General features: G+C 41.2%; 1 protein-coding gene across 4 annotated transcripts in view; it reads left to right on the top strand.

The window, feature by feature from the left end:
* Tm4sf1 (transmembrane 4 superfamily member 1) overlaps positions 1-22,715 on the top strand; it is a 102,126-nt gene extending 79,411 nt beyond the window's left edge. The window contains exons 1-7 of one of the 4 annotated variants that reach the window (NM_008536.4): positions 6,338-6,598; positions 6,690-6,804; positions 13,244-13,714; positions 15,224-15,313; positions 15,401-15,546; positions 18,457-18,637; positions 20,556-22,715. In NM_008536.4, the coding sequence (NP_032562.1) occupies positions 13,538-13,714; positions 15,224-15,313; positions 15,401-15,546; positions 18,457-18,637; positions 20,556-20,570 (609 nt within the window). In that variant the 5' untranslated portion in view covers positions 6,338-6,598; positions 6,690-6,804; positions 13,244-13,537 and the 3' untranslated portion in view covers positions 20,571-22,715. Of the gene's footprint in view, positions 1-6,337; positions 6,599-6,689; positions 6,805-13,243; positions 13,715-15,223; positions 15,314-15,400; positions 15,547-18,456; positions 18,638-20,555 lie in introns of those variants that run through there. The other 3 variants (XM_030252445.1, NM_001355130.1, XM_030252446.1) reach the window with 3 other exon arrangements.
* Positions 22,716-22,761: the final 46 nt, after the last annotated feature.

Raw genomic sequence — 22,761 nt, 5'->3', positions numbered from 1 at the left:
GAAGGAACGCAATGGTGGCAGCAGCATGTTAGATGAATTTCCAGAAAGGGTGAGAACAGTCAAACATAAAAGCAAAGCTATTCTTCTTCCACATCCTTTTACCTGGGCTGCCCCCAGCAGATGCTGCTCCCAGAAGATGGTGTCCCCAGCAGATGCTGACACCAGAAGGTACCATTCACAGTTAGGGCAGGTGTTCCTACTTAAATAATCTGATTAAGAAAGACCTTTATAGATGGGAGCTTGGCCTGGGTGTCCTCTGAGAAGTCCAACTAGCAGCTGAGACAGACACAGATACTTACACCTAAGTATTGGACTGAAATTGGAGACTCCTATGGTTGAATTAGGGGAAGGATTGAAGAAGATGAAGGAAGAGCTACCCCATAGGAAGACCAGCAGTCTCAACTAACCCAGACTCCATGGATCTCCCAGAGACTGAGCCACCAACCAGGAGCATTCATGGCCATTCCCAGGCCCCTGGCACATATATAGGAGAGGTCTGCTTGGTCTGGACTCATTGGGAGAAGACTCATTTAATCCTTGAGAGACTTGAAGCCCCAGGGGAGGGGGAGGCCGGATTGGTGGTGGGGAGCACCCTCTCGGAAGCAAAGGAGAGGAGGAATTGTGAAGAAGAACCAGGAGGAGGGGGCAACGACTGGAATGTAAATAAATGAAATAATTAAAATAATAATAAAAAGAAAGACCTTTATAGGGTTGCCTGTCAACTTGCCTTTTAGTTGATTTTAGATCCAGTCAAGTTGACAGTCACAATTAAACATCATGGGGGTGGGGAGTAGGGTGAGTCACTTGTTTCTTTTATCAATATGGTTACATTGAATAAATTATTTTTCACTGTTAATGGGTCTCTTTTTAACTGACCTATTAAGAATGAGTAGCTGATCCTGGTTTGTTAGGGCTTCGGAGACGCAGGCTGACCTTAGCAATTCCAGTAACACGAGGGTTGACTGAGAAGTACATGCCAGGTTCTTAGTCTCATGCCTGGAACACAGTGACTACTCAGGAAGTTGTTTTTGAATAATTTTCCTGTGGATGAAAACTTGGCCAAAGAATGACAAGTGGAAAAGCCTACTCCAAATCCTTTCAAAAGAAAGCAAATTTGTCAGAGACCATTATTCCCTTGTGAAAACATTTCCCTTTAAAAATCCTTTTCAAGGGTGGGAAAGATGACTCTGTCATTAAGAGCTTACAGCTTGCTGCTTTTGAAGACAATCCAGGTTAAGTTTGCAGAATCCACATGGTGCTATCAATAACTCTAGTTCCAGGGGATGAGATGCTCTTCTGACCTCTGCAGGTTCCTGCATGCACATGATACACACACACACACACACACACACACACACACACACACACACACTCAGGCATACACACAAATACATAAAATAAAAAGAATAAAAGAATTCCATTCTATCTTTGTATGTGCACATGTGTGTGTTCTGAGGCATGTTTGCTCTAGTGTTTGCTTGTGCGTGTACACATTGAGGCCAGAAGTTGCTGATGTTACGATGTCTTCTTTGCTTTCTACCTTGTCTGTCTGATTTGTTTGTTTGTTTGTTTGTTTAAGACAAAGACTCTAACTGAACTTAGAACTAGGCTGTATGACCAATGACCCTTCAGATGAATCTGTCTCAGTGAATCAGGTACAGGTATGTCATGGGGTCTTCCTTTATTTGGGTGCAAAACCTTATTTTCCTATAATTGTACAGCAAACACTTTTGTCTGCTGAGCTGTCTCCTCCAGTTGCCTGTTGTTAGTGTGCTATGTGAAGCTGACAAGCCTATAAATGCCACATATGGATTTTAGAGAAAGCAATGTGGAGGCCAGGTTATGTCCTGCTCTAGGTGACTCCCTATCATTTAAAGCAGTGGTTTTCAAAGCTTTCCCTTTCCCTAGGAACTCTGCCTTAAACAAAGACATCTGGCACCATTTATGAGTGCAAATGCAGAGGCAGGATGACTCTCAGCAAGCAATTTTACATGTGCTGACATCAACACCTGTTCATCGCCACAACGAGACACCAACTATTCCTAAGAGGAAAAAGATGTAACCTATATACCCACAAAGTGGATTGGGAATATATGGTCATATGGTATATTAAAACCATATCATAGAAACTATTGAGAATTTACCTAACACATCATGACAACAAAGTGAACAGCACCCTACCTGAACCATGTAAAAGGGAAAAAGCTGTAATGAAGACATCCCTATGAACCTGTCAACTATCTTGTGTGTGTACACTGGAAGACAGACAGACATAGAAGTCCTGACTGTCCTTGATGCTTCAGCTCAGCATGCTACTTGATGTCCTACAGCTTGATGTCGCCCACTAAAGTTTCTAGTTTTTGACAGGTCCTATGTCTCTTAGGCTCTACTCTACCCTGCAACCCAATAACTTGGCTATGTGGGTCTACAAAATCTTCAACCAGATTAATAAAGGTCTACTGTAAACACCTTCAGTGACTCTTCATATATGCATCAGCTTTCTGCCTGCCTCTTCGAGGTCTCTGACATTTGAGGCTTCTTCAATCCTTTTATAGCCATTCTATTTCATGATATATTGCATAACATTCTGTTTATAACTGTGCCAAGTATAATAAGATGTGATCCAAGAGTTAACGTTAGTAATTATGGGTGGTTTTCTTGTGCCGTTCGTTTGGTTTTTGGTTTTTAAGATAAGGTCTCACTCACTATGTAACCCTATCTGGACTGGAACTGTCTTTGTAGACCAGGTTGGCTTCAAGCTTTCACAGATCTCCCTCCTTCGTCCTCAAGTGCTAGAATTAAAGGTATGCACCACCACACAGGACAATATTTTAAATCAAAGTCACAGAAGCTGTGATTACAATGTCCAGCTGCCAAGAAAAATCCAAATTACTAGGTAAATAGCAGGAGCAAAGCTAATACAACTCGTGAATGAACCGTTTTGCAACAAATTCTGGCATTGTGGAAAGACACAAGCACATGTCTGTTCCTGGAATACAGCTTTAATGGCAGACGGAAAAAGGAACTTAGGAGAGTCTGATACCAAACCTAGATGTGATTTTGTCTGGGTCTCTAATTACTAAAGACATAAACTCATCTAAAACAACAAACAACAACAACAAACAACAACAACTCCACCATGATCACTAAAAGAATGGTCAGTAAATCAGATGGGGTGACTGAGAAGTGGGAGGCTCTTCACCATCCTTCACCAAAGAGTGAAAACCAAAGGGACCTACATCTGCCAAAGGAGACCATGGTAATCTCTGGGCTCACATCCTGTGCTTGCTGCAATACCAGGACCTTTTGCACATCTCCAATTTCCTGACTTACCTCTTTCGAGGGACAGTTATCCTAAAGGGTCTCAGTAGGAAGCTCTGATTCCTCTTGAGGAAGAAGGAAATGCATTTTTAAAAAATTCCCAGACAATTATTATGTTGAAATTGGGGTTTTGGTTTCTTCGCAATCCTTCACATGACCACATCTGAAAAACTAATTTCCATTCTGCCCTGAAGGCATTACACACCAATCGTGGCATTGTCAAACCTCATAGCCATTTTAAACATGCCAGGCTAACGGTTCAAGCTGAAAGTAGAAAGGATTTTCCATTAAGCTGCCAATAGTAACGTAATACAATGAAGGCAATTGTCACTAGATGATTCATCTAGTTAGAATCTCAACTCCCTTTCTGGGTAGAAAATATGAAGCTTGCTTATTTATATTAGACACCAAGCAAATACTTACTCATAATTCAGCTATTCTGTATCCAAGCAAGGCAGAGACTCCAAGCAGGGAGGTAGAAAGGCAAATGTTCACTTTGGCTATCAGTAAACGTCATAGCCTTTCTAAATTTGTCACTTTTCCACACACACACACACACACACACACACACACACACACACACACACACACACACACCCCTCAACTTTTCACTGCTGTAAGGTCATTTTTGATAAAATTCCCCCAGGGAAATAACAGCAGGAACCTGAGTTTTCAGTCTGATCAGTATCAGTGGGAAATTTGCCATGTTGCTATTTGACAGCTACAAAAGCCATATTGTTTTTGACTGGGCGTTGCAGAGCCCAGTCAGTAGAGCCTGAACTCACTGATTCATCATGATTGCTCGGAGCATGCTCACACCGAATCTTATTTATGCTTCAAACTAAGTGGCTGAGAACTCGGAAGTCAGAGAAGCACTTGGTACAGATGCTCAACAGGATTTCTTTTCATTCACAACTGGATGACATAGCTTCTCTGTTTCTAGGGATCCCTGAAAAGTGGTGTTGAAAATCACCATCATTAAACACTCTTGTAACATCAGCAACTGAGTGAGCTTACCAAAGTGGGAGAGGGACAGACCAACGGCCAGCCTCTCCTCTGCAAGCACGCATATTATTGTATAAGGCTGAAAGGCAGATGGGCAAGGGAAGGTAGGGTGAACGCTTAGATCAGGAGGAAGGAAATAAAAGGGAATAGACTTTCTTTTCTTTCTTCTTTTTTTGAGAGAAAGAGAGAGAGAGAATTATTGTTAAGTGACCTTTAAATTTGAGATCCTTTGGCTTCATCCTCCAATATGCCAAAACCACAGGACTGCCCATGTCTGGATGAGGCTTGCTTATGTCTTATTCTGAACATAGGAGGTGTTTGTGTAACTGTGTGGCCCTTGTTTGTTAAGAGTCTATTGTGCTACAGTAACTAACACCAAGCTACTGGACACTAGCCTTCTTTTGAGCGTTGAGTTGCCAGGCAGGGTTCAGGTCAATCAGCTCACATCAGTGGAACCTCTTATATAAAAGATGTGAAATTAACCTTCAAACCTCGGGTCTCAGAAAAATGGAGTTCAAAGGGTGAATGTCTTGAAATTGTGGGTTTTTTCTTTTTTAGTTAAGAAATCCCTAAGTCTGTCTAGCTAAGTCTGTTTCTCATTAGACATATGAAGCAGTTAAAAAAAAAAAAAAGAATCAAACCTGCAGAAAAGAGAAATCCTGCCTGAGTCAGAAAACCAAGGAATAAAAATCCCAACTGTCACTTGTTGGCCTTGTGGCCCTGGCTTGCTTGCTTCCTCAGCTCACAAACTCCAACTTCTCACCTGGAAAATTAACTCCTGAAGGAGAAACAGCCCTGTTCATCCTCCTTCTCCTGCCCTGTGCTCTTCTCTCTTCAGCACAACAAAACTGGGGAATAATTACCTAAGTCCTGACAGCTACTGACATTCTCCCCAGGGCAAGCCAGATGTAGGAAGCAAGCCAACTGGGAGAGAGCCTCACGTTTGGGGGGGGGGGGCGGAGAAAACTTGACATCTCACATCATAGGGGGAGTGTTGGGAGTCTGATGTCTCTTGGTCCCATTTCACAATAAGAACCATGTGCTTCTCACTGTGTAGATGATTATTTAATTTTAATATTTCAGAGTTACAGACTAGTGATATGGCTCAGTGGATAAGAGCACTGACTGCTCTTCCTAAGGTCCTGAGTTCAAATCCCAGCAACCACAGGTGGCTCACAACCATCTACAGCTACAGTGTACTCATATACATAAAATAAATAAATCTTAAAATAAATATTTCAGAATTACTTATTTATTCACTTTATATACATAAAATTTATTGAAAATAGGTCCTTTTCATATATATGCATTTCGTATATATATATATATATATATATATATATATATATATATATATATATATGTATCTATTTATCTATCTATTACACATACATACATACACATATAGATTCTGATTACAGTGCCCCTCTTACTCCTCCCAGTTCTCCCCACCTTTGTTTTAATCTCTGGCCTTTCTTCTCAACTGGACCTCAGTAGCACTATTTTATTTATTTATTTATTTATTTATTTATTTATTTATTTATTTATTAGTAGCATTGTTTATAAAGCTGTAAGTTTGGACTGCCTACATCAGTACACTTCAGTTCTGGCTGCTCATCAGAATCCCTTGGGGGTGGAGCTTTTTCTGACCAGCTTTCGAGACTGCTTCCCTAGAGCCAAGTCAACACAAGTGGTTTTGAAGACCTGTTTCTAGCCCTGTGTAGAAAGCCAGGATCACAGGCTCTAGCTACTGAAAATCAAAGGAAATGATACTCCAAGGGGCAAACAAATCTTTCTTTTTCATTAGTGTTTGCACACAGTCTGTCTCATGCATGTTCTGAAACCCCAATCTAAGCCATCCACTAGGAAGTCAGACTGTGCAGCCTGTTGCTGGGCAGGGAGAACCACAGGCATGTTTGGAGCTTTCAGTTGTGGCCTAGGAAACGCAGGGAGTTTCTTGTTTGAAAAACACAGCTGAAACCTGGGAGATTCCTCAGCTGGGGGCTGCTGTGAGATGCTTTATGAGGTCTACCAGTAAGTGTGAGGATGTCAAGGGATAAGAAATCAACACTGGTTTCATCTTGAACCTAGAATTTTATTTTAACCCATGAACAAAGTGAGCTGCAGTTTAAAGAGGGGGAAAGCCGGGTGGCTGTGCGTTAAGACCATTTTCTACTGCTTCTTCTCAACTGCCCCTTCGCCTGTGTGTCATGATTACAGTTTCAAATAAAGGAAACTACAGACCACCTACATTAGTAGACTCCAACTCCAGGTAAGCATTAGACTCACCCACTGGGGTGTGCTTCTCCTCTTGGTTTCAGGCATGATGACTGAGCACAGTGACTTCTGTCATGTGTTTGCAGAGCTGCAGTTAACTGTGCAGGACTCAACAGGTGTGATCTCTGATGCAGTCGTATCTAGTGACACTCAGATCCTTCAGAACCTGCTCTGGGCACCGTCTCATGACTCAAAGAAAAGGTACAGCTATATTCTTTCATGTGGACTGAGAAAGTAGAACCAGGTTTGTTCAGAAAACCAAGTCCTACGGACAGAGAGAACAAAGATGCAGGAAGGAATATGACAAAGGCCCTCTTGCTCCCCTTTGCTCCCGAGTCCCATGGTCCTATCTGTTATTCTCATCTGAAATTTCATAATGAATGCTTCTATAGATAAGGCAGCTGAGCTTGTATTTGTTACTTATAGTCATAAACTCTAACGAGCATGGTCACTACATATGAGTTATAGCACTTGTCATACTCACAGGAGTAAGAAGCCAGTGTCTTCTAGACAAGCAAGGGACATATATGTAGATACAACCAGGAGAGAGAAGATCTGAGTATGAATCTATCTCTAGACTCTCACAAACACACGGAAATATAGGCTTCTAATTTTAAGTTCTTAAAGGTTACCAAGTTCCATTGCCAACAAGCTAAACAACCTTTGGGAAAGATTTTTGTTGTTGTTTTATGCTGTTAACATCTTCAACTCTAAGATGTCCAGTGTGGTCTATGAAAACACTGGCAGTCACTCTCTCAAGACTTCTTTCAACATAAAAAGCTATACTAACATGGCACTTAGTATCGTAGGAGTTTTCTGTGGAATTATTCTTGAAAGTATTGTGTACATTAGATGGAGTGCCCAAACAGGCTTGTGAATGATGAGTAAGATTTAAGTGCTTTTAAATTTAAATATGATAATTTTGAGTCTGGGGAGACAGAAAAGTTGGTAGTACTTTCAGTTCAAACGTGTGGATCCCCATCTAAGTTCAGATCCCCAGCATCCGTGTAAAAACATAAGGCGTTTGGCAGCACCTGCCTGTAATGCCAGCCCTGGCGAGGCAGAGACAGGAGGCTCCTGGAGCTCCCTGGCCTGCTAGTCTAACCAGTTGGTGAACTTCAAATTCAGTGGTAGTATCAAAAACTAAGGTGAATAAAAAATTAAGGAAGAATTTGCCCTCATACCCCTGACCGCCATGCACATCCGCTCTCATCCACACACGTGCACACGTACATAAACATGATGAATGTCAGCTCTGCCTAACTTTTCAAGCTATGTTGACTTTTCTTACATGCAAACAACCTTAGAACCAAACATTTTCAACTTCCATCTATTTCTGTGAACAAATATTTACTCATTTGGCAAATGTTTATTGAGAGCCACTGAAACGCCTGCCATTGTGTCGAGTGTTCTGCTCTTATGAGGTGAGCTGAAGTTTCCAGATATCTGGTAGCTCTGTCTCATTTTACGCTGGAAAGGATACAGATTCATACATGTGGTCACATGGTGTGGGCCACAATTGGGCTTGCTGTGTTTAAAACAAAATCATGAGCAGGCATGGAAGAAGTGGGGTGGTACAGTATACTTGAAGGCATGCTCGAAGAAGTAATGAGTTTAGCCCAGGGAGTACAGGTAGGGTGGGTCAGGGAAAAAGAAACAGAACTTTCTAGAAGGAGCAGCATACTAAATTATGGGTTTGAGAGCTTGAGACCAGTGCTCAAGAATCTACAGTTCTACACTATAGTTAAAAATAAAAACAAACAAACAAACAAAAAAACATTTCTCCCAGAGGCATCCGTTCATTGATTCCAGAGGTGTGCAGGAGCTGGGTGTGAGCCAGAGCTGTTGGGATGCTAGTATTTAAAAACTAATCAGGAACAATAACAATAAACAAAAGCAATGACGTCAGATTGATGGAGCCCCAGAAAAATAAACAAAACATATTAGAGATGAAGTTAAAGTGTCTTGCCTGGAAGAGTGGGTGGCTGAAATTAGTGAGTTAATGGTAAATAATGTGAACTGTGCTGTTGCTAAATGCCGCGTGCGTCAGGATTTACATAGGTTGACTCGTGGCTTCACATCACGCTCCATGAGATAAAGTTTATCATCTGTCTCAGAGAGATCTACTCTGTCGTGTCCTTCACCTGACCCCCTTCTCCCATTCACCATAATCTTAGATGCTCTGTAGTTCACTTATTAAAAACAAGTCTTTCTCATGAATGGATGCTCTATAATAGCAAACAAACAAACAAACAAACAAACAAAACCTTGTTTTCTTTACCACTGTGTTTCCCGCCATTTTATAGAAAGACATAATGTGAACACAATAAATATCAGGGATGAATAGACAATAGAAACCAAGGAACAGATAACTTGAAACAGACTAAGTAGCCAGGTGGTGTCAGGACCATGAAAAAATTACCTGAGTAGCTAAAAAGGCTTTCAAACTGGGATCTTGAGTTCACAGAAGGTACTGAAAACAGACGGACTACTAGATTTTCATGCCATTAACAAGTTTAAAAGAGCATGAAAGCTGGGAAGATGGCTTAGCAGTTAAGGGTGCTGGATGCCCTTCCAGAGGACCTGGTTTGATTCTAAGCACCTACATGGCTCCTAACAACCACCTATAACTCCAGCTCCAGGCAGTCTGATACCATCCTCTGTCCTCCTCAGGAAGTAGGCATGCACACACACAGTGAACACATGCAGGCAGAACATCCATCTGCTTGAAATAAAAAGAAATAAACCTTATAAACATACTTTTAAAAGAACATTGGTTCCATTGTTTTATGCATTCAAGTACTTAACAGTATTTACTAAGCACTTGGACTACAACAGGTGTTACGTCAAGCATGGTGACAATGGTAGACAACGCAGAGGTGCCTGCAGTCTGGGAGAGAGGAGTGAGATGGGCAACCACACAGGATAATCTCAGGGGATGGTTGTTCTGCACTAGGTGTGATGGGATGGAGAATAGTGGGGGTGGGACTGGGCATCAGCAGACAGGTCTTCAGAAAGGCTTCTGGGCAAATTACATGGGGTTGCATTCCTTTATTCAACACCTGAGCTTCCAGATTACATATTTGAAGTATGTAATATATATATATGTATATATATAATTACATATATATACATATATATGGTAAGTATATATATTTACATATTTGTATACATATGTATATGGAATATGTAATATATATGAATATATATGTTTCCATATTCATATATATGTATATATATATGGGATAAGACTCAAGCTTGAACATGAAATATACTTAATATTTTGTGTGTACACCTAGCACAATACACATGGGCTGAAGCTAATTATAGCAGTAAATATTTTCAATACATCTTAGGTTTGGTGGCTCTATTTTATTTTATTTTTGTCATAGTAGGGATCAACTTAGTGACTATGTTACGACCTTCCACATGCTGGGCAAGAGCCCAAAAGCCCATTCCCAGGCCCTATGCCAGTGTTTTGATGGCACTCCACTACATGGGAGCAAATATGGAATTTTTCCACATGTGCTGTCACATCAGTGCTGAAAAGATTTTGGACTTTGGAGCATTCTGTCAGGACTTCAGATTTGCACATTAGGGAAGTTCAACTTGCATGTGAGTAGAAGCCTACAAAATGGTGCTCCAAGGATGCTCAGAGCAGAAACAGAAGTGGGGTAGAGGAAGGACCAGCACCAAGGGTTATGAACCGAGACCAGAAAGGCTCTGTGGAGGTGGCAATTGTGCATATCAAACAGTTTTGAGGCCAAAGAAAGGCCATGATTATCTCCCAGCTAAGGTCTGGTTAGTAACATGGCCACATGGTTAAGAAATTGTCCCCTCAAATCACACGTTTTTTTTTTTAAGTTTTAAGCCAGAGTCCTAAACTGAGGTTAGGTGATCATCTGCAGAGTGGAAGCACAGGACACTGAAGGAGACAGGAGGGCGAGTAAGGAGAAAATATGTATTATAAAGGCCAGGCATGGTGGCATATTCCTGAGACCTCTACTATCAAAAGGTTGAGAGCAGAGAATCACAGGTTCTTGGCTACCCTGTGCCCTTCACTTTGTTATTACAAAAACACAAGACAAGGTTGACATTTCATCTGAAAATTCCTTACACCAAAGCTTTGCAACAGGGCCAGGTCGAGCAGCTATATTCCATGGCTTCTGGCCACAGCTAAAGGTCGTTAAAGAAGAACCTCAGAGGGCTGGTGAGATGGCTCAGTGGGTAAGAGCACCTGACTGCTCTTCCGAAGGTCCGGAGTTCAAATCCCAGCAACCACATGGTGGCTCACAACCATCTGTAACAAGATCTGATGCCCTCTTCTGGAGTGTCTGAAGACAGCTACAGTGTACTTACATATAATAAATAAATAAATCTTAAAAAAAAAAAAAAGAACCTCAGAGAACATCAGATATGAGTGAACATTATCTGAGGTTTTGGTTCTTAAACTTGAGAGAACAAAAAGAATTCATGTAGGGAACTTTCTATTCATTGTATTGAGGGTAGGTCCTAAATCTTCATGTGTGATTAAATGAGTAGACATAGAAAATGAACTACCAATTGGCTTCAATTAGAGCTTATGAATCTCTAGAAATAATGAAAAAGTGATTGATTATATACAAGGGCATTGCTTTTTTCTTTCTTTTCCTTTGTTTGGATTTTGTTTTTTTTCTTTTTGGAGAGAATCAGTATCATAGCAACACAGTCACAGACTTGGTAAATCTAACCATTGGTTCAGGCTCTCTTCTAATATAGTTGTGCAGACAAAGGGACAGTCTTGGAAGGTAAATGACTTGCCACAGTACACAAAGCTGGAAGGAAGGGATACTGTGTCTTACTTCATACTTTTTGAAATATCCAAGCCCCACAGCCTCTCTTCTTTGCACTCCTGATCACAGGCATGGGAGAAAGAAGACAGCAGAGGATTTCAAAACTAGGGGTGAGGGGGCAAAGTCCTCAAATGGACACTTTCCCCCATTTTGGCTATTAATGGGACAGATCAATAGAATAGCAGATTATAATGAAAACACTCCAACTAAGTGTAACTGGGGTTAAGGGCAGAATACCACCTGGCTCAATATGCCACTTAGAGAGATAAATGATCATAATTATTTATCACAGAGAAGTGAGACTTAATCAATATACTCTGAACAGGACTAAATAACATTGTCCAAAGACCGAATGCTCATCTTCAGTGCACTGAGGCGAGCTTTATATTTAGAGAAAGAACTGGGGCAGGGGATAAGAGTGATGTTTCTGCAAGTATTCAGAAGGGCCCTTATCACTCGAGAGAACAAGCTGGTTCCTTGGAGACTAGTGCTAGGGCTCCAGAGTATAGCCTCCTATTTTGAATAACTTCCCTCATCTGGAGGGTGGTCTGTTCTATCAGGCTCTGCTCTTTTTGCAATCCATGATGACCAGACTAGAGACCATGAGATGCCTTTTAGAGGCCTAGAAGGTTGACAGTAAGATGCCAGCTCTTTCATCTTGTGCTTGTCCCCTTGAAGGAGAATGATATAGGCTAGGTACTAGCAGTTTCTAGAGAGACACATCATGAGTGATTTACCTATCAGTATGTGCAGGTAAGTAGGAGACCCAAAGTAGAGGATAGGAATGCCAGACAAAGGTAAAGATGGCAGACTCCAGTCTGCTTCCACTAACCTTGTAGGCAAAGCAAGGAGTGGATGCCTTTTAGGAAAATCAGTTTCTAAGTGCTTTGCTATGTTTTAAGAGAATTCAGTCATTTGCCTATATTGCTCTTTCAGCCTTATCAGCGATGGGATGCTATCTAGACAGGACTCACAAACCAGAACAGAGACCATACACCCTGTTGTTAGAAGTGTGCTGGAGACAGAGTGAGGCTTTTATGGGGTCTAACTCTGCACACACCCAGATGGTTCCGGTTTTCCGGCATTTACATTTATTTATTTCTTCAGTCCAGTTGGGAATGTGACCTCTTCACTTATTGTTAGTCTCCGTGCTGTTTAGTGGCTAGATTGTATCCTTTTCTATAGCTTTGAGATACCACTGATCTAAGCTGGAGTCTCTAGATTCTTCAGTTTTTCTCAGCTTCCTTATCTGACCTACCAAGGAAGGGCAAATGAGTCCCCTCTTCTTCCATCTTCCACCCTAAGCCGTGCCGTGGGCCTCCTTCACCTTTTCTGGCACTGCTTTGCTACACGGCATTAGTCAGGAATGTTTGAGCTGTTGTGTTGTTGGATACCATCTCTCTCTGAGGCAGATGCCCTCAGCCGCGCTGACCCAGGGAACCCAGCTATGGGATCTGTCCTGCCTAGCTAGCCGCAGGCAGAGGAAAAGAAGCCACTCTGTAATTTTCCCAGCAGCCTCCTTAAATCTGTGGGTGACAGCTTGGACACGTTGCCTCGATCAGACACGGAAATGAGCTCAGAGCTTAGGAAACTTGCCCCAGGTCGCAAATTAAATTCGTGTCAATGTAGAAGTGAACACAGCCTCAGACTGGAAACGGTCCAAAAGGCTGCAAGAGAGAGATCACAGCTCTTTCCAAGGCCCAAAGCATCCGTCTCTAAGCAGTTACTGGAAGACTGTGCCAGACTTCCCCTTCGTCTTTATCCTGTGAGCAAGCGGTATAGTGGATTAGTCATTTTCTCTCTTGCAGGTGACTGAGGATGTTTCTCACATCCTACTACTGGTTTCGTTGTCCCAAGGATTTCATTTGAAGGGCGGGGCACTCCATTACTTCCCTCCACCCCAACCGGAGTCTGAAGTCTGGACCAATGAAAGCTTAGAACCTCGTTTACTGGCACTAAGCACTGGCACTATTTAAGTGTTAGCAGGAATGGGCTGTGAGCATCGGCTTTCTCCACAAAGGGGCACGCTAACATCTGATCTGTGGAACCGCTGAGCTGAAGAAAGGGAACAGAGGAAAGCCTGCAGGACTCCTGGTGCCACTATGTGCTACGTAAAGTGTGCAAGATACATCGGATACTCTCTGGTGTGGGCTGCTGTCTTCTGCATCGTAGCTAATGCTTTGCTCTACTTTCCTAATGGGGAGACAAAGTATGCTACGGAGGACCACCTCAGCCGTTTCGTGTGGTATTTTGCCGGCATTGTAGGCGGAGGCCTGCTGGTGAGTCACTCAGAACTATTATCACTAAAACTTCCTCTCCTCTCGAATGGCAGAGAGTATTCTTCTCATGCGAAGTTTTCTATAATGCCCATCTGTAAAAACTGGATTTTGTCGTTGTTGCTGCGCTCTCTCTTTGAAAGCAGAATATTCTAAGGTTGTGTTAAACTTTTGCTGACCTTATTAGATGTTGCTTTAGTAAAATCTTTTGCCTTAGAGAGAAGTCTCTTTTCTCAGAAGCTTTTACTTTACAGCTTGAAAAATGATCACTGTCCAAGGAGACTTGAGAGACTATCGAGTTTCTGAGTGCGGGAGCAATGGTCAGTCCTCATTTGGAGCTGGAGAGAGTTGGCTGGCTCCGAGACAAAAGTTTGGGGTCTAAATTACTCTCTGCTGCTTACTTTCAGGCATCTATGACATGGGAAAACATTTAGGGAGTGAACTGGTATTTTCTAATAACTGTAAGTGGTCTCCTGAGGTTGGAGTTAGAAGCAGGTTAGCATCTCAGTCTAAGGATGGAATGTGCTGGCTTACTCTCCCTCCCCCTTACAGGTTGTTTGTTGTTGAAGTTGGGAGGAATTTCCTTGGCACAATGGGAGGTGAAGTATTAGTTTCCATCTCGACACAGATGGAATGTAGACACATTTGACTTTGTCCACTTAAAATGCTAGACTTAAGAACTGCAGAGAGAAATTTTATGGAATCGTTACTATTGCAGAGAACACTATCTCCTTTGTCAACTAAAATTAAGACGTTGAAACCTAATGGACTCCTCGTGGCATTGGCGTGGCAAATGTGCTTTGAACTTTTGGGTTTTGTTTTTTGTTTTTCGAGACAGGGTTTCTCTGTATGGCCTTGGCTGTCCTGGAACTCACTCTGTAGACCAGGCTGGCCTTGAACTCAGAAATTCACCTGTCTGCTTCCCAAGAGCTGGGATTAAAGGCGTGTGCCACCACTGCCTGGCATGTGCTTTGAACTTAAGCATCACTATCGTTCATGTTCCCACAATCAGTGCAAATAATACAAGTGAGCATACTCACTGTTTAACATATAGTTAGCATCTACTCTGCTTTGCTGCTTTGGGGCTTAAATTTCAAGTAGCTCATTCTTACATGAAGAGCATCATTGCTGAGTTGAACTGGAGCCTTTGTATCTTCAAAGAAACAGATCATCTTTTTTTTTTTATGAAAAATGTTTACGTTTTCTACGTACTCAAAATGTTTCAGCCGTTCTACTCAAGATTTGATCTTCTATGTTTGATGAGGACAGATTTTACATTTAACAGTGCTGACAGTTCACATTTACAGGTTATTATTTCACACTCTGTGTGCTCACTCACTGTACATGGAAGCAAGCAAATGTAATACTTGCGACTCTTCTTAGGCCTTTACATCATTCATGATATCTGGTTGACCTAATCAGAAGACATAGATATATCTTACAGAAACGCCTGAACCCACCCATAGGGAATCAGGAAAGGCCATGGCTTGATTCTGTTTGCCTTCTGAGCAGATGCTCCTGCCAGCGTTTGTGTTCATTGGGATGGATGAAGAGGACTGCTGTGGTTGCTGCGGCTACGAAAACTACGGCAAGCGATGCTCGGTAAGCCTCCTGGTGCTGCGCCCTGGTGGATGTGCTTCGTTCCTGACACAGGATGGAGGCTCACTTCTTGCTTTTTCCTTTCCATAGATGCTTTCTTCTGTACTGGCTGCTCTGATTGGAATCGTGGGATCTGCTTACTGTGTCATTGTGGCATCACTGGGTTTGGCAGAAGGACCAAAGTGCAGCGATGCCCATGGAGTATGGAACTACACCTTTGCCAGCACTGAGGGACAGTATGTAACTGTTCTTTAACTAGTAACACATTCTTAACCACAATGCTTAAAACTAAGTTATCTATCTATCCACCCATCCAATATTTCCTTACTCCAAATCATGCAGTATGTAAGGCTAGATGGGCAGTCATGAACCTGGGGAAATTCTAATCAGTGAATATACTATTGCATATATTCACTGATTTTGTTCTTACCACGACCGTATGGAGATGCTCCCATAATTCCTTTTCTTTTACAAATGAGAAAAGGAGGCAGGGAAGGATGAAGTGATTTGTCCAAGGTCTCATTGCTAGAAAGTACTAGTGAATCTCTGAATCCAGGTTGTCTGCCTCATAGCGTTTGTGCTCAGCTAGTATGTGCTGCAAACCCCCAATGACACTCAGGTCAAATGTAGCACATTTTACTAGGTCATAGGACAGTATTATAGTATTTTTATGTATTCAAAACCTAGGACAAACAATTCTTCCACCCTATGCCTGCATATTGTGAAGCATGTATAACACACACACCCTTGATTCAAGTTACCAAGAGACAGAGCAAAGGTCTTCCCCACTACTCCAGCTTCAGTGTCGTTAAGAGAGGCCCATTGTCTTATGCTGGGATTTTCTGTTTTTAGTCAGTTATGACAGAAGAACAGAATCAGAAAAGCTGGTGATGGATGAGTATCGATTGTTCTTTCCTGACTTGCCTTCTTTAAAAGAAAAGATATTGTGTGTGTTCGCGTGTGCGTGCATGCGTGTATGCATATGTGAGTGTAGGTTCCAACAGAGTTCAGAATGAAGTGCCAGATATCCCCGGGTTGAGCTCCTTACTCACTCTCTAAGAACAGGAAGGTGTGAACTAATTTTCCCGTCTCTCAGTGACTTCATCTAGAGAATGGCAGTTGTCATGAGCATTAATGAGGCGATCCGTGTGAAATGCTCATGTGATGGCTGACATATTGTGATCACTGTCAGAATTAGTTTAGGATGAACATGAAAGAATGGTAGCCTCTGAAGAAAACCCAGTACTTATTGGAGTTGGAGTCTTAATGCCTCCAACTGTCATCAACTTTGCTCAGAACATAATGTGCTCATAGAAAATGATCTCAGGTGCATACAGGGTTATGTCTATTACTAAACAGATTTTAAGAGCTGTTTGTACATCTGTCTCACTACTCATTTATGCTTCTCAAAAAAAGGTCTTTTTTCTTCTAGATCATTCTTTATTTGAATCTGTTTAGGGATCTCAATACATAGAATAACTAACAGTTCCAAGCCACCGATTAAATTTTCAGTAGCTAAATAGAGCTAAAGAAAATTTTGACTCTGTGTGACCTGAATAACAGCCTTTGTTTTACTGACAAGCAGAAACACGGGGACAGAATGCCATATTCTTGTTCTGTTTTGATTTTTTTAGGGGTGGAGTGGTGGTGGTAAGTTTTGTCTTAAACCAACAAGTTGACTCTCTTATTGGCTCAGTGTACTGTTCCAATGTTAGATGTTTGGTTTCAAGCTGGGGCAGGAAGAAGTGATAAGAAATTGTACCAGGTCTTGTTGTTGGGTTAAGTCACTCCTGGATGTTCCCACATGATTGAATCCTACTTTACGGGGAATCCAAATTCTACTCTGGAGTAGCAGTGGCTGACATGCTAGGAAAGAGATCCAAGGCATGCCTATGTTTGTATGTATGTATGTATGTATGTATCTACATACACACATACACACACACACACACACACACACACACATGTGCGAGAAGAAATTTCTCACGTTGTGTATATATAAAGTCACATATGACCTTAATATGGTCTGGTGATTTTTTAACAAGGAGAGTTCAGGGTGTTATTTATCATTCTGTGATTTTTAAACATACACAATGTCCCAGATACTGTGCTGGTAGCTGGGTGTAAGAAGAATAGGCCCTGCCCCTGCCTGCATGGAACTGAGCCTTGCAGAGTGGGTATAAACAGGTCTTCTCTTGGGAAGGTTTTTTTTTGATGGTAGCCTTTCACTTTGTTTCCCTGATCCCCATACTTGGCATTGATGTTCTCAATCCGTGTTCTTCTGCTGGAGTCCATGTTCTTTCAGAACAGAATGCTCCTTACGGTGCAGCTCTAGCTCAATGTTGCACTCACACAGCAGCAGATCAGCCATCTTGGTCTAATAACTGAATAAAAGGTGCTCTTCATTGCTACAGAGCATGATATCATGAAAGTAAAGAGGCTGAACTCAAATCCTTCTACTTTCTATTGGGAATTAACTTTTTGCTTAAAAATTTAAAAACAATTTATATCAACAAATTTCATTTGAAAATGAAAGCCTCTTGAGTTTTAACTTGGCAGAATTTGGATACTTTTCAAAAGAGGAAAGTGCTTAATATCTTAATAAAGTGATAATTAAGATCCCAAAGTTTAAAGTATACTGTAAAATATATTTTCCAAATAAAAAATTTACTCAATAGCTTGCTCATAGACAAAGATTAAGCAATGATAAACCTGGGTAACAGAACAGAAATATGCTTTGTAAGTTTACTACCCCAGCCTGAATTGTTTCCATTTTTCCATTTTTACTTTTAGTTCACAGCCATATGATACAAGACATGGTGTTAATCATGATGCTAATATATGTTTGCTTTTCTTTCTCACAAGAAGTCATATGTCTTTTAAAGAATATAAAAATCTCTCATGTGTGAATTTTTTAACCACAGAATCCTAGATTGGTGTCAAAATTTGTGTTTTAATTTTATGTTTATCATTGGGATAATCTTTGGGCTAAACCCTTCCATTTGTTGGAACGGTGTAGCTAGCACATAACATTGTGTTAATTCATTTCCATGTTTCTGAATGAAAATCTCTAAACAATAAAGGCAAGTTATGAGATATCCTCTTAAACTGTGGCCACGTGTCTGAAGTTCCTCTTCTGTCCACAGGTACCTTCTGAATTCCTCTATGTGGTCCAAGTGCTATGAGCCCAAGCATATTGTGGAGTGGCATGTGACTCTATTTTCTATCCTCTTGGCTTTTGCCGCAGTTGAATTCATCTTGTGTCTCATTCAAGTAATAAATGGAATGCTTGGAGGCTTATGTGGCTATTGCTGCTCTCGCCAACAGGTGAGAACTTGTGGGACTGTGTGGAGGTCTAGCCCTGTAGTGGCAACAAGGCCCCATTCTTCTCCGTAAAGGCAAAACCAGGCACAGGCAACAAACTAGAACCTACTCTCACTTCATCTTTGTGGGGAGGCATTTCTTACATTCAATTTTGGCTACAGTACTGAGTCTCACAGACTAAGTCGTCTTGGCTTGTAGATCATTCTGTGGGCACAGAAACACTTGCCTATAGACACAGTTCCTCCTTCAAGTCAAGTCCCCTGTATGTTCCACCCACCCAGCTCTGGTTACAGGTATGAGTGTCAAGATACTTAACCTTCATGTTCCTAAGTACACAGGAATAGTACCCAACACTGATTCCATAAGATGTAGCACTCGTCTCACTCCCCATTCACATGCTCAACTCAAGCACTGAACAAGATGCTTAAGTTCACTTACTCAGGAGGTAACAGACTTCAACTCCTCAGTTATTTTATGCCCAAGCCCTTCCTCTTAACCTTGGTGCTGCATTTCCTGTCCTGTTTGGTTCCCTGTAATTCTTTCCTAATAAGGAATAACAAAAATGCCTTACCCTTACTCTGTAAGCATGGAGTGCAATTATTAGCCTTTGAATGTCCTTGTGAAAGAAACTCTATGTGAAAGAAAGCCAGGAAGCTCTCATTTCCTGTGGATATGACTCAGGAATGAAATATCCACTTGTTTGTAACAGAGAAAGTTATTTTTTTTTCTGTTTTATTGAAATATTTTTTCTATGTCTCTATAAATCATATATTATTGAACAGATGGGAAGTTAAAATCGGCCCATTTTGGGAAGTTGCTGTTTTATGTCTTATTATTTAAGACAAGATAAAGTAAACTTATTTCACTTATATTTTCTATTTCATTCCATTTATCTCCTAATTCAATGTCTTTTGACTTTCCTTGGAAATAAGGCAAAACAAAACCAAAACAAAACAACACCCCCCCCCCCGCAAATATAAAAATAAAAAACCAGCAAACAAATAAAACCTAATAGAAACTAAAAGTCAGGGCTACTGGGAAACCCTTTGCTATAAATATATGGGAAAGTTTTATTCATTTTGAGAGGAAGTTACAATTTATTTCTAGCTTTATCTATCAGGCAAATCCACAAGGTTAAGAATTTCTTTGGGATCCTGCCAAATTTCCAGGAAAACAGCCTAGTGGGAAAACTTTTGTATGGCATTGTTTTTTGTAAGGCAACTGAGGGGAAGAACAAAATCAACCTTTGAGATTGATTCCTAAACGCAAACCTATGCTGTTCCTTGAAACGCAGACAAAGCAGAGAATAAACTCAGCTGCTGCTGGCCTTTGGTGCTGGGGCATTTGGGGCATAGGCGTAAGGAGTAAGTAGGTGGACAAAATTGGTTCTGTGTTTTGTGAGGAGAGATAACTTCCTGAGGTGGAGGCAAGCATGTGGTCTGTGGTCAGAGTCACTGTAGAAAGTGCTGTTTCTTAACATTTCGAAAGATCTATGACCTTTGTTTGCAAGACAAAAGGTGCTCTCTCAGGACAGGGGATTTAGTTTAGGAGAGCTGACTCCTAACTTGGTAGCATTTGATTTGAAAGGTTAACTAGGGTAACCCCACACCAGTGGGAAATTCCCACGGCATTATTTTAAGTTACTCCCCAAGAATTGCGACCCAACACAAACACACTACAAGCCAATTCTGTGTCAGTATCCTGAAGTTTCCATGAACACTTTCTGTAAATTTTCCTGGGGAAGTAAGTGGGTCTGGTTTGTTTGGGAAACATTTTGTGAGCTCTGTCTGATCCCTAATGGTGTGGCGGGCCTAGTTTTGATGAAAAAAAAATTATTCTATGTTATGTTTGCTTTGAATAAGACTGTGCATTTTGTGTTGTCACTGGTAATAAGCTAATGTAAATTTTATTTTCTTTACAGCAATATAACTGCTAAAAAAGAACACAAGACAGAAGGGCGTGCTTCCTGTATTTCACTGTAATTTGTATATTTTCCCTGTGTTGTGAGACTTTGCACCTTGTGCCACATCCTACCCTTTCTGCTTTTGTAAGGAAATGTGCTGACGTCATCACATGATGTCAGTGTTTACATTCACAAAACAAACAAGGCAGCAAACTGCACTCTCTCCGAAGGGATTTTACAGACTTAAGGACTGTTCTCAGCATAGCTGAGATAAACTCTTCAGTGTTTGAGATAAAAATCAGAGCTAACTATTGTGCATATGTGCATTTTTTTTTAAATAAAAGATCTCCGATTTCCTTTTTAAGACCAAGAAGGACCAAAATAAAAAAAAAAGAAAAACAAGAAAGATATATTTTACTGTTCATATGCTGTTTCCCATTTGTATGTGAATGAGTCTCTAAGAAACCCTCTGAAGTGAGATTTTCTCTTACCTGGATTCGGAAATCTCATTGAGAGCGTGCTAACCCAAGTATGGGAGAGGAAATATATAATACTGACAATGTCTGTGAAACACTACTCAAGGCTGAAGTTGTGCAGCTTGTAGAAACCTTTTTGCCTTTCAAAGACAAAGACTGTTTCTGTAAAGAGGAAGGTCAGGATAGTTAGACAAGGAAAATGAGAAATGGTGGGAAAACAGAAGAGAGGTGGGGCAGGGTCAGGAAGCTCACAGGGGAATGCTTCCCAAGCTTGCTTCTGAGCATAAAATTAAGTATTCAATACCATTCAGCTGTGGCTTTAGTTTTACGTCTGAAGTGACACCCTCTCTCATCAGGCAATTTATCGGAGTCACGTAGAGAGGACTTCTTCCTAACACATAGAAAGATCTATTACCTTTCCTGGAAGACAAAAGACGTTTTCAGAGTACAGGCTTCTGGGTCTGGAGATCTGGTTTCTAACTTAATAGAATTTGATTTGAAAGGTTACACACAGTGAATACACTCAGTAGGACAAGCCAATGTCATTGTTCACAGCTTCTGTTTTTCCCTCCCTCTCAGTGACCTGTGGTCTACAGGTTGGGTAGCATCTATGCCAAGGTCTTGCTTTCCTCTGGGTCCTCTCTCCTGCTTTCCCTGCCTTATCCCCTCTTCTGCCTTTTCTATCAACAGATAACCATGGCTATGCTATCCCTCGAGGCTCTCAAATCAGCTAGATATCTTTCTTTCTGCTGGGTGCTCCAGTTATCAAAGTCCTGGGTAAGGTAGTATGTTTTTCTCTCTTGGTGCACAAATTACACCTTGTTATTTATTTATTTTAATGTAAAAGGATCCCTTAACCCACTGCTTGGCAGAATTACTTAGAGGGGGATAGAACTATGTATTTGCTCATGGTTCCGGAGCTTTTAGTCTGGGGTTACAGGCTGCACTGTCATAGGCCTGTGGGAAAGCAGAACCTCCTTCTGGTAGGAGCATGCATAACAGGACACAGATCACTTCATGGTAGATAGGAAGCAGATAGAGAAAGGGACTGGGGGCCAGATGTAACCTTCAGATTCACGTCCTCCAACAACTCACTTCCTCCAACAAGGTCCTACTTCTAAAGTCCCTACTATCTCCTAGGACCATCCAAGGACCAACTATTAAAGAAACACATTCAGATAATAGCAATTGGGATTTTATACAGAGGACTTGGCTTTGGTTATTCATTGTCCTGCATAACAGACAAGAGAGTTAGTGGAGTTTTGTTTGCTATTAGACAGGTGCACGCTTCCTTTAGGCAAGATACCTGCTGTGGTAGCTGATCCAACTAACATCTTTGTGCTATGATCCCTCTGACAATCTAGTGAAACTTGGAGACTTTTTCTAATAATATCTATAAACACATAAAATAAAATATATAGACGTAAGAAGTAAATCAATGCACTAGAATATTTTATCAAATAAATTAGAAGTGGGACTAGAGAGATGGCTCAGTGGTTAAGAGCACTGATTGCTCTTCCAGAGGACCTAGTTTTGAGTCCCAGCACTCACACTGCAGGTTATAACTGTCTGTAACTCCAGTGTCAGTGGATCCAATATTCTCTTCTGGTTCCACAGGTGCCTACATGTGGTGCACAGACATGCATGCAGGTAAAACATTTATTTACATAAATAAAATAAAAATAAGTCAAAATTATATAGTAGTTGTTTTGATAGTCTACTTTGTTGCTTCACATCTGAAGACAAAC

This window comes from Mus musculus, chromosome 3, assembly GCF_000001635.26.
Source record: "Mus musculus strain C57BL/6J chromosome 3, GRCm38.p6 C57BL/6J".
NCBI lineage: Eukaryota > Metazoa > Chordata > Mammalia > Rodentia > Muridae > Mus > Mus musculus.
Note: the sequence above shows the minus strand (reverse complement) of the source record. Positions and strands in the feature narration are given on the sequence as shown.